A 12,556-nucleotide genomic window follows, 5' to 3' on the forward strand; every position below is an offset into this window, starting at 1 on the left:
TTTAAGCTAAACTGTAAAGCAAATAAGCAATTTAACATTTAAAGCTATTTATATTTTGTTAATATAATTAATAACATTTCCTCTTACCCTCTTCCTATTACCCTTTTTATGTTCAAGTTGTATTGAATGTAACACTAAATTGTAAAGAGAATAAATCAAATACATTTCAACATTCCAATATTTTATTTTTTGCAGAATACTTACGCAAAAGACAATTTTAACTGTAGTTTGTCATGTTTTTCAGAAGTATAAAAAAGTATCAAAACAGTAGCCATTCAAAAAAAAGTTTGCCATACAAAAGGCAAGTAAAAATAGGCATATGTGCTTGAACTCAATTCTAACATGTTTAGAGAAGGAATACAAATGCAGCAGCATTCAACAAAAATATTTGCATCCTTTTGAAAAAACTGGACACCTTAAAATAGGACACAATCTCCAACTTGGAAAATGAACAGATCAACTATGTTTAAGGGAAGATTTTGCATGTTTTATGTAAATGTACAGTTTGTGTTGTTAGTAAATGTAATCAACTGAAGCAATAAATTCCTGTGCTGCTATTGACTGAAAAAACCTGTAAAATAAGCAGTAATGTTGCTGTTGAGGAAGAATTACATTATTTTGAATTTACTGCTTCAAATGACTACATTTACCATCAACACAAACTGGACGTTTACATGAAAAGTGCTGAATTTTCCTTTAACTGTATCAACTAAATATTACTATGGAGCCCTGAGCATACACTTCTAAATCCTGTTTTTTAGAGTACAAGTGGCTGGACACTGATGTCTCTTATAACACTGTAAGCTGAACATTACAAACTTTCTTAAGAAATAAAAGTTGTGGCAGTACTGCTGCACTGAACTGCATTAGATAAGAGCAACTTTATCAACTCCATCTGCATTGAGTATATTTTCAACCCCCTGACTGTTCACTGACAACACACAAGACATTTCGTTACATCGCAAGCTGGTTTTTCAATGTTTGTAACTTTGGTTTTAGTTCAACGTGGCCCAGCTCAAGAAATACCTGTTGGATGAACTGGAACGTGAACTTCATAGAAATGGGGTAACTGAGATGCATTGCATATGCAAGTCCAAAGAGAAGACACATAGCTTTTGGCAGGTCTTGAATGTTGTCCATCACCACTTCTCCCTCAATGACAATTTTTAGTGAGGCTGGACTGAGATGCAGGGAGGATGAGGGCACAGCACCTTCAGGTTCAACAAGGAGGATCCCAATGTCAATGTTGCGGAAAGAGTCATCATCATCTGAGTCCTTTATAAATGACAAGAGCACAACAGTGATATTTCAGTGACCATCAATAATTGATAAAAAAAAATAACTTCCACAATCAAATTGAAATTTCTGTCATATCTGTTTTATCATGCTATGCAGCCCTAGTTTCCTAGTGTAAATGTTGAATGAGTTGGAGCTCCACAAAAGAACATCTATCCAGCATCTTCATGTGCTAGTGCTAAGTGGAACAATACCTTATCCTTTGAATTGTTTAAAACTATGCTCACAAGTTTTCTTCAATCACTGGAACTGCCATCTGTTTTCCCACGCCTGTCTGTCTATGCCCAAATCCTGACATGAACCCAACACAGCATAGCATAAGATATAAATTAAGATATATATATAAAAAAAAAAAAAAAAAACTATCCCTTTAAAGTGGGTTGCATGAGGTGCTTACAGATGGTCAGCATACTTACCTACAGTAGATGGTGGTCAGCCTTTCCCCACTTTGGAGAAGCAGCAGGTGGATCAGTGTAGGTAGATAAGCAATGTACTGCTGCAACTTGTATTTTTAGATAAGTCAAAAAATTTATATCAGTTTTAGTGGACGCATACTATTTTCAGCATCTCAAACTGCTGTCCAACGGACCTATCTGACTAGAAAATTAAGTTACAGCACTCTCTTCATGCCAACCAAATGCCATAGGAAAAATTAGTAATTTTACCTCACAGAACACAAGAGTTGTTAGTCTAGCATGTCCTTGATCCTTAAATGTGTGCTACTGTGTGATTTTAGTGAATCCAAACCAATCAAATAATAACACAATCGAACAGACTGAGGCAGCAGTAGAAGAGCCGTTCCTCTGTTCAGCAAAGTAAACAGATTTTGTCTATGAAGTTTGGCAGGAGAAATCTATATACAACTTATATAAAAGTAATTTTATGTCAGAAGTCTGACTGACAGTAAGGTAATGCAGTGAAAATATTCTGTGTATAGTGTACATTTCACTGATCTAGATTTTTTAGGTGGCTAAAATAATGTTGTTATAAACACTGATCACAGCAGTATATTGCTTAGTTTCCTACACCAGTACCTCTGCTGCTTCTCCAAACCGGGGCCGTGTCAAATGGCACTTAATTCAAGTAATACACTGACTTTGGATAAATAGGTCATACAACACAGCTGCAAAACATTATTGCAAAGTAAATATTAAAGAATTTAAAGTATTTCAAAGACCCATGAGAACCGTGTATAAGAGTGAAAATTCAAGATTGAGTTGTTATTGTTCCTTTAGGTAGTCTTTAAGTAAAATTACTTACAAAGGCTGGTTTGTAGAAGTCTGTGGGGTTGTCACCAAGGATAACAGGAAGTCCTCTGAGCACCAGTGTTCGAATATCAGTTGGCTCTGCAGTCTTTTGGGCAGTAAAATGACAAAAATAAGCAAGTAACTAAGCACAATTGATTGTATCAAAAAATATAAAGTCCCCACATCTTCTTAAGCATCGTTATTACGAATGTACAATATATCGGCATTAACATCGGTATCAGCCAATATTAGTCATTTGTTAACATGTGAGTATTGGTCCGATAAACAAAACTGGGCCAATATTAACAACCCATATCTATTTCCATCTTCTTGTCATTTGATTCCGGACGGGCAGGGGAGGAGGTTGGTCATGTGGTATTTGTTTGGTCATGTGACAGCAATGCAGCGCAAGATTGTGAGGAGTTCATCTGAAGCAGAGAATCAATGTCAGCTGTGGGATTGTTTTGTTTTTTCCAAGGTGTCGAAAGGGTAGTGAAATATATATATTGTATACATTATCAGTTATCTGCCATAACAGCAATATTAATATCGGGTATCGATATCATCCCACATTTTAATATCAGTGCATCCCTAATGGTAATCAAGGACTTTTGAAGGCACATTCCCTAAAATTTAAGAAATACATGGCTCATGGTTAATTAACCCACTGAGACAGTAACACCCTTAACACTGAGAAGAACTAGCAGGTTTTACTGAAGTTCTCTGAAAGTTTAAGTGAAGTTCAGAAACTCAGCCTTGTTTTTCCATCCCTAAATTCAAAATCTTTTAATCATTTCAACAATCTATGTGAAGCATGAAAATAAATACAGTTGGACTTAAAGCCAAGTCATTACATGAGCTGTTGCACACAATGCAAGTGATTAATAGGACCAACCTTTGTTTGTTGGGAAAGCTGTGTCAACATTTGGCCAATGTTCCCTCTCTTGGATCGAAAAATCTCGATAAGACGAGGACTGTGCCGATCAATGCTCTCATAGAATTCCTGTTTGAGATTCTTGCCAACAATCCTGTTGAACTCCATGCATACCTGCAAAATACAGAAAATGCTCCAATATTACATCTTTACAGCTAATAACTGAAGGTGGAAGCACCAGAGTGAGGACAGCAATAAAAATTGCACAGGTGTGGACATGGTCAGCTGTAAAACACAAAGCCCCCTTCAACTCACTCACTTAACACTTTAAATTTGGGGATATTTCAGTTATTCTAGTCAAACTTCTTTAACAAAAACTTTGTACCGCACACAACACAGGAGTTGCTTTTCTACTGCCCTGATTGTTTGTAGTATTGTGTTACTTTTGTGTAGCAGACCATTGCTACATATAAACAGACTATTAATATTTTGTGTCAAATTATATATTTTTGTTGGCAAGTAACCTTTTAATAAGCAGGATAGCGTACCGTGAATAGGGAATTAATAGATGATAAACCTCTTCAGAATAATCTGAAATCAGAGTTCTGCATCAGGGTGTTGATTTCACAATAACGACCAACTCAATATACAATATTCCTTACCAAAAAAAGATAAAGGCAGCTGTAGATAGCAACTACCATGTCCTGCATGGTAAAATTACTTTTTTTTTTGCTGACAGTGGGAATGGCTAACAGATAAATATTTTTAGGTTTTATAAAGGCAGTTTCCTAAGAGAAACACAGACACATATTTAAAAAAAAAAGTTCTCATTATTTTATTCATGAATGAACTAACCTGATCTTCTGTGAAAAGAGCAGGCCAACGTTCCACCATCTCACATACGGCAGGTTCTGACTCCACCACCTCTTTTCTTCTCAATGCAAACGTCAGATCCATCTTCTCTTTTACAAGCTGTCCATTTGGTGTTCTCTTCTGCATTTCATTAACCAAGTCTTTGCGGGCACCCTCAAGGGCTACCTGATTAAATCCGTCTGGAAAGTTGGGTAAGAAGTTGATCTCGCCTTTCTTTGCCTTCTTGATGTTCTTGTTGGCTGGTTCTCCTTCAGTTGAATGCCCTCCTCGTTTCCCTGCATTTACTGCTACATCAAGGCACCCTGATCTTCTGCGCTTTGTTCTGTAATTAGCCATTTTAAATTTTAGACTATTTTTCCAGCCGCTACAGCGACTGGTTGAGCCTCGCTCCTGGAGAGAGGGGTGCTTGCTTATGAGGGCTTGTGCAACACTTTCGAACTGAGCATTATTTGGGTATGCTGTGTAACTATACATGCTCTCTGCCAATCTTTCAAGAATCTCATGTTTCAGCTCTTTTGTTACTTTCAGGTGCGTACCATCACGAAGAAACTGAAGATCTGCTTGCCTAAGTCTATATGCTACATCAACAGAAAAATCTGGGATATCAAAACAATCTGGCCACTGTTTCTGTCGCTCCTGCGAGGATGTAGAGAGGATCTCTGTATCTGCTACACTGGGTGTGCCACTCAAAATTTCTTCAGATGTTGAGACAGATACCAACTCAAGTAGAGGGATGACCTTGACTGTTGGTTTTTCAGGAAGATCTTCGATATCTGTCAGATTGCACACTTCATAATTGAATTCAGGATCTTGGTACTGGAGACTGAAGTTGAAATTAAGTCCCAGTGATTCTTTAAGCTTGCCTATCAAATCCTCCACTGTAGTAGGTCTTGTATTCAGAACAACCTTTCTTATATCTGTCTCTGTGAAAATTACTCTCAAGGTCATCTTCTGGTGTGCTGCCATCTTGGAAATAAAAAAAATAGCTTATTAGAAATATATACACAAAGACATAGATATTCAGTTTAACATATGGCTTATCAAAAAAGATACAAAATTACCAATTAGGCTTACATTTAGACTCTATCCAGAGCAATGCTAGTACTGACAACACTTGTGGTTTCTCAACACAGAATATAGCGAGTGAGTGTCACTGCTGAATTTTCTCCAAATCTGTATGCTGACAGAGGGAAAACATCATTCAGCTCTTTTAGTTCCACCACACACAAAGAGGGATTTGCGCTGCCACAGAGTTCAAATGATCTGAAATGTTCATGGTACCATGCCGTCATTGTATTGCACACAAACAAGATCTCTGTGTTTATTGCCACAATCTGCTTGATCTGTTTGAAATTTGGGAGGCCTGAACATGAACCGACAGAGAGTATCATATCAGCACAATATCTAATTCCATCTACAGAGACTGATGATGCAACCAGAACCTTTGTAAGCTGGGGTACTCTCTTGCAGAAAACTTGTTGGACATTCTCGGGGAAAGATGTGATCAGTGCTGTGGTAACTTTGTCCAGCTCAACTGAGGGCTTGAAAAACGAACTTGTGTCCAAACAGTAAGCCATCATTTTCTGATGCTTTACAGCCAGTGTAAGTGCCACATGTCTGAAGTTGTGTGCATTACGAATGACCCGCTTGAAGAATTTATGTTTTCCCTCGAAACGCATTGTCCAGACATCTGACAGTGGGCCAAATGCCTTAATCATCTCAGGATAATGCTCAATGAAGTGGTGTTTTGGACGCAATTTGAAATTTGGGAATGTAGTTTGCAACAGTTCTCTGTGTTCTGACACTTTGCAGTCAAAGAAATGTATAGACTCTTCAGTGTGCCTTGTTGCTACAGCCAATTCAACAATATCTTTAAGGAGCATCAGAACGTTCCAGGCATCGTCCCCTTCAGGCACTTTATGGCCAATGAGAAGTGGGAGCAACCTGATTAGAGCCCAGTTCTCATGGCCATTTCCACCTATGGTCCCTTTGGTAGAGAAGCCTTGGGCAATAGGCTGAGGCTGGTCAGTTTTGTCATGAAAAGCATATGCAAAAGATTTGATAGCATGGTTCAGTGTTTCTAATGTGAAATATTTCTTAGAAATCAGTTCTGAAATGCAGAGTGATAACTCAACAGGAACAACCCCTTCAAAAAGGTCGTGTAGGATGTCAGGGGGATAGCCACGAGCAACATGAAAGTGCTCCAGACTGTCAGTTAGTACACATCGTCCCTTTACACCATACTGTTTTGCCAAAGTGGGATCCTGCTGTACCTCCTGTACCTGTTTGTTGTGAATGTCTGCAGTTCGGGGTTCAAAAGAGCCCGAGCTTACCTCCTTGTCTTGGATCTCACTCCTCGTTGCCATGCAGAACCTGCAGAACTTGTCCACTCCAAAGCTCTCAAAGAATCCTGCAAAAGAATGAGCAGCCAAGTTATCAGCAGCCACATACAACACTGTGCCTTTGACACATGCTCCCAACTTCTCAACATATAGGCCATCTTGCTCCAAAGAAACCAGATCCTGGATCAGAGGATGAAGAAATTTAGCATAGCCATATTCTTTTACATCAGAGGCTTTACATAAAAGAGCAAGTTGAATGGACTGGAGTGTGGACCTATATTTTGATGGCACATTGGCAAGCACCCAATACACTGCACTCATTTTATGTTTCTTCTTAGATGTCCCTAATGGATTGGACACTTCAAAATCATCTGTGTAAAGTCCAACAGCGATTCTGAATTCCTCGCTGTTAAGGAGGCCATTTCCTTTACAGTACAAACCATCTCTGTATGTACTGTACTCATGTGGCACATGTTTTTGTACTGGAAGAGCTTTATCTAAAATGTCTGCCCTGTTCAACATTTTCTGTAACATGGCATTTATAGGAACATATACAGCACTAGATTTCTTTTCCCTGGCAATAAAGTACTCAACTGGCATAACCACATCAAAGTTTTGTTTACATATGCTGCTCTCCTTTTAGAGGTTGATAAGGAGCCACCCTTGCCACAATACTTTAGTATGATATTGCTCTCTGAGGCAGCCCTGACTACCTGTTTCACAGTTGAATCATCTACATCTGTGTGTAGCTTCAAAATGTCCTTGACTGAATTGTGCAGCAGTGGTTGGGACAGTTCACTTAAATGTAGGAGCTGTTGTATAACTTCATCGATAGAACTTTGTGGAATGTGGAGGATGGTTTGCATCTTTAAAAAAAGAGCAGCTAGGTTGTGCTCCAACTGTTTCCCAAGATCATGATGCTCTTCATTGCTGGACTCTTCGCTGCCTTCTAAATCAACAGTGTTGTTTGGGGGCCCATGTTCCTCTTCTGCCACTTCATTGGTTTCACTACCAGACACTATTTCTGGTTTGAACATCTTCCAATTGCCTGTTCTGTGCTGTTTACTTCTGTGTGCATTGAATGTGGAGTACACAGTAGTATGAAAGTTACACCCATTATATGGACAGTGGACTCTGTGATTAACTTTTAAATGTGTACTCCGCAAGTGAGTGATAAAAACTGCCTCTGTGCAAGCAGCAGAAAAATCACAGGACTGACAGTGAAAGGTCAGTGTTTCACACAGTTGTGCATCTTGGTCTTTCTGGTGAATTTTGGATAAGTGGACCCTAAGTGCACTGATGGACTTAAATGTGCATAAACACTCTTGGTGTAAGCAAGGAAATGGTACAGTTCTGGTGTAGCTTCCATGTTTTAGCCTGTAATGTTTTAAGAGGTAACCCCTTTTCTCTGATGTAAACTCACAGTATTTGCACTTCCACTGCATCTTCACACGGACCTGTAAGAACAAAAAATAATAAAAATTTTAGCACACTTGTCCACAACCATGTCATCAGTGATCAAGGAAATATGGTACTTTGAAATACTGTCTCCCTTTGAAATTTCTGTTCTCAGCCTGAAAATTTTGTTTTCCCATTTCACATTAGAGTTAAAATATTGCCAAATGAGTTAGGCTTACCCTTCTGTCTGCAGACAATTGACAGGTTTAATAACGTTTCTAACTTGTTGTCAGTTCTGTATTTTAAGAGTCTGGAGATCAGAGGTGGAGAAGAAGAACTGGCGATAACCTCAGCTTCAGCTCTTTAGTCATACAAGATTTCAACCTTTGTGTCCGACCATTACATTTCAGTACATACGAAACCGTATAGAAAAAAAACGTGGACTAGGTTAACACAAGCACATGCTGTTACGAACGATGTGAAACGCTAAGCTAACGATAGCATTTAGCTGTCTTGACACTACTGGAGCGGCTTTTTCGATTAAAAAAATTACCCTCAGAGACAGGATACACTCGGCTTAAACTTGGTGTAATAAAGGTTTATTTCAGCAAAGTACATCTCTCCTAAAGTAACTGTCCGTTATAAACTGAGACTCGTCAGTATGCTAACACTAAGCCAATGCTAACATTCGCGCTCGCCACTCCACTCGCGATATTTAACTTCGATTCCAAAACCCCTCACTTTACCAAAGTGTCGATAATGGTGGCGGTAGGCTGTAACTATAATTTTCAGTTATATCTGCACATGGAACTCAGCTATCTTTTAAGCAAAGAAATAGCTAGAATTATTTAACCACTTAACTGGCGGCTAAAAAAAACAAAAAACGCCTGAAAAAGCATACCCAATTAAATCAGCTGCTGTTCCTGAACTCTTTGGGTACACACAAAAGTTTAGTGTCTTTGCGAAGCAGACAACCTATATTTTTCATTTATGTAGTCAAAAGCACTGTAACTGTAATGAGTTTGTAGCTATTAAGTTTGGAACACAGAAAAAGTAGACAATTTTTGCCTCGCCTAGATTTTTCCTGATTGTTATCATGTAACTACACACTGAATATAGAAGGTAACGACTGGAAAATACATTGGAGCTGTAGAATGAAGTCTTTTGTCGTGCATTTCGAATTTCATCAAGATAGCACAAAAGCCTATTGTTTTGTAAAGGTTTTTGTGCATTGATGCCCTGGCGTGCTCTCTCATGTGCCATTTGGATAGTCCAAGTGCCGCATCTAAGCCCCCTTGACATGCAAATTTAAAGGGCTGTAACTCCTCAATGCTTCAACATACAGTCATCAATGAGGGCTCTAATCAAAGATACTGTCCTGAGGAATCCTGTACTACACACAAAATTACTGAATAAATCATAAATAAAGCCATATTAATCCAATAAAATATGAATGACACTATTGTACATTGTAAAAAAAAAAATAGTCACAAAACAAATCACCATTTCTGTAAATGCTATTTTATTTTTCAGAGTAATGTAAAAAAAAAAACACAGCACAGCAAACTGCAACTATTTACAATTATTCTGCTCTACCCCCACCCCCCCTCACATGGAATTTTCAATGTGCCACTGGTTATAGCAGTCTCTGTTTGGGACAAAGCACAATGGCTTGTCACATGTGGTGCACTGGCCCTTCTGGCCTGTGCTGTAACAGGCATTAGATCCTCTTCATCAGATGAAGAAGCCTCTTCCACCATCTTCTCTTTGGCTGGCTGCCACTCATGATCAGAGGTTCCCCTAATTTGTAAAAGAAGGAAAATGTCAGGCCTTCATGCCCCAAAAACCCAGTCATTTTTCAGTGATTCCCTTACACACACAAATAAATACATTGTATATCAAAAAAAGTTACAGTAAATGCAGACAGTGCATACACACATAAAATAAAAACCACACAATCCTCCCAGTAGTCCTTGTCTGATACAAAATGTACAACCTCCTCCCATACAATAACCCCACCCCCAACTTGTAAAACTTTAGACACTTACTGGGCATCTCCATCGGAAAACAAATCTTCTTCTGATGTTGGATCATCAGTTGAACCCAAAAAGTCTGATGCTGAAATGTCGCTCTCTCTCCGTGTGAGCAATTCCACAACCTCCTGAGCGCGGAACTTGGTCTTGCGGCGGCCCGCTGTGCCATTTCGCAAAACTCCAAAACAACGATGCGATCACGACGAATCTCAAATGAAGCTCTGAGACGTTGTCCACCTCACCTTGCCCTTTTATCGGGTGATGCTGACGTAATAGAGAAGCCCACGAAACCCCCAATCGATACTTACAGTACACCTTTCCCTACCCCCAAACACCTGGCACATTTCAATGCGTAAATCACACCACTATACAGCGCCCACGCAAACACACAATATAAGTGGCGCCACAGCGGCGCACGGTTATATTTTCTGTGTAATGGTGCATGCCAAGCTCAGCATTACATACATATTTACATCAGAACGGCATATAATACGAGGACGAGCTGAGAATAAAAACTTACCTTCTGCCTTCTGAGTAACAGGTGTTCATTTGCAGCGATAAAACTGGTCAAATCAGCGACGACATTCTCTAATACAAAATAATCCACTCTCGTGAGTCATTTAGTCACTTCGTATAATAAATGTAGTCTGTTTTTGATGCATTCTGACAATCCATTGCCGAGAGAAAACATTGTAAATACTGTTTATGCACGTCAGCGCATAGACTCCTACTTCCTGTTTGGTTTACGCATGGAGGACGCAGCAAATACGCACTGAATACGCAGGGAGTTTATGCCTTCATGTGAAAACACACCCCATAGTGCCATATACCCACGTGTCGGGAATTTTATTGGCTATCCATCTGTGGTTTTAGATTTCAGGTTAGAGTTGACCAATAAGAACGATTGGAGAACATTTGGGGGCATGTCCTTAAATGTCACATGACGCTCTCTGGATATTATTGGCTCTGGAAAATCCATTTCATAACATGATTGGCTAAATGAGGTGTCAATCGAATTCTGAGGGTCTAGTCTGTCATATAAAAGCATCGTGAGGGCGAACGGCAGCGTTACTGTGACGCTATGAGGCTTCAAAGTCGGAAATCGCTACAGAGGGCCCGCGGGCGGGCCCTTGCCAGTTAACAGGTTAAAATAGTTATTCTTCACACTTACCAGTCAGGAGTCGTTGAACTTGCCACGGTGCATGTTGCAGCAGGACTGAGTTTGAATATGCCCCGCCCCTTCACTTCAAAAACATAATATCTTTAGTAATCTCTGCTTAACAAGTTCATTACACTCTATATTTGTGTAGAAAAGTACAGTTAACTAATTTGATTTAGTAATGGGACAACATTTTACCAAACACGAAAGAATAAGTAATGATTACTAAAACGTTTAATTACAATTAATATCTGGGTTAAGAGTGCACATGCAAGACTTTAATTCATTCAGCTCCACATTCTCACACAGAGGCTTTCAGAACATTTTCATCTAAGTTTTAATCTTGTGGCTGGATTTTAGATTTAATAGGTGAATGGCACTCTGATCACATCTCCTGTTCATTCTTTACACAAACACGTGTCTCACAAGCAGCAGGAGGGCAGATTCATCTTAAAGTATGTGGACGAGTCTGTTATTGTCAGTCTGCTGATGGACAGGAACGTACTTTTATTAAGGGTCAGACAGTAGAAACATATGAATATCTTGGCACCATTATTGACAGTAAACTGACTTTGGAGGCAAACTGTGAAGCTGTATAAAAGAACCAGCACCTGCATTTTATCATATTTTTATTGAATCGGTTTTATCCGTCTGCCTGGTGTCCTGGTTCAATAATCTGTCTCTTAAAAATAAGAACTGCCTGAACCAAACAGTGAAGTGGTCCAGTGAGCTGCCAGGACAGCTGCAGTTAAACCCAGAGTCTCTGTGCTGCAGACAGGTACAGAGGATACCTGCATCAATCTTAAAGGACGCGGCTCACCCTTTGCACTGACAGTTCCACGCAGATGTAAAACACCCAAATGTAAAACCAAGTGTTATAAAAGCAGTTTTGTTCCATAGGTTTTATTACTAGAGCACTGTGGGGTCACTTTGACACAGAATGCAACAAGAGTGTGACTCAAGACTTTTGCACAGTACTGTAGATACTTCTGCATGTTCATGTTAAACAGGCATATGCGATCCCTGACAGTCAAAAAGCTTCAGGCTGCTTTAAATGCTCAGTTTAAATGCAAATACCTAATAAGATCATCTCAAACAAACGACTCTGGCTGAGAGCACATAAGCTCCACCCACCTCCTGTTCAAACTTTCTGTTTAAGGGGGGTAGCCAATCACAAAAAAGCTGTCTAAAATGACAAAATGATAGGCTGCACCAAGATATGAGATAAATAATGATTTTTCACTGTTTATCATGTAAAGCTATGCTAGTAGAGTCCAAAAATAAAACCAAGTTCAAGATGAACGTAATGGGTCCCATTTAAAAGTAAAAAGTGA

General features: G+C 39.2%; 1 protein-coding gene across 4 annotated transcripts; it reads right to left on the minus strand.

Annotated features, from left to right (window-relative positions):
- Window positions 1-575: 575 nt before the first annotated feature.
- Window positions 576-11,388, minus strand: LOC115798897 (uncharacterized). 4 transcript variants are annotated; one of them, XM_030755900.1, is made up of 8 exons: window positions 11,235-11,384; window positions 8,056-8,089; window positions 6,624-6,700; window positions 5,365-5,470; window positions 4,273-5,256; window positions 3,439-3,591; window positions 2,557-2,649; window positions 576-1,275 (listed from the first exon to the last, which is right to left on the minus strand). In XM_030755900.1, the coding sequence occupies exons 5-8, from the start codon at window positions 5,254-5,256 to the stop codon at window positions 955-957; spliced, it is 1,551 nt and encodes a 516-aa protein (XP_030611760.1). In that variant the 5' UTR covers window positions 5,365-5,470; window positions 6,624-6,700; window positions 8,056-8,089; window positions 11,235-11,384; the 3' UTR covers window positions 576-954. The 4 variants fall into 4 exon arrangements, with proteins under 4 accessions (XP_030611760.1, XP_030611757.1, XP_030611759.1 ...); XM_030755897.1 differs by lacking the exon at window positions 5,365-5,470 and having other exon boundaries at window positions 11,235-11,388; XM_030755899.1 differs by lacking the exons at window positions 5,365-5,470; window positions 11,235-11,384 and adding an exon at window positions 8,584-8,847.
- Between the last annotated feature and the right edge of the window lie 1,168 nt (window positions 11,389-12,556).

Source organism: Archocentrus centrarchus, chromosome 19 (assembly GCF_007364275.1).
Source record: "Archocentrus centrarchus isolate MPI-CPG fArcCen1 chromosome 19, fArcCen1, whole genome shotgun sequence".
NCBI lineage: Eukaryota > Metazoa > Chordata > Actinopteri > Cichliformes > Cichlidae > Archocentrus > Archocentrus centrarchus.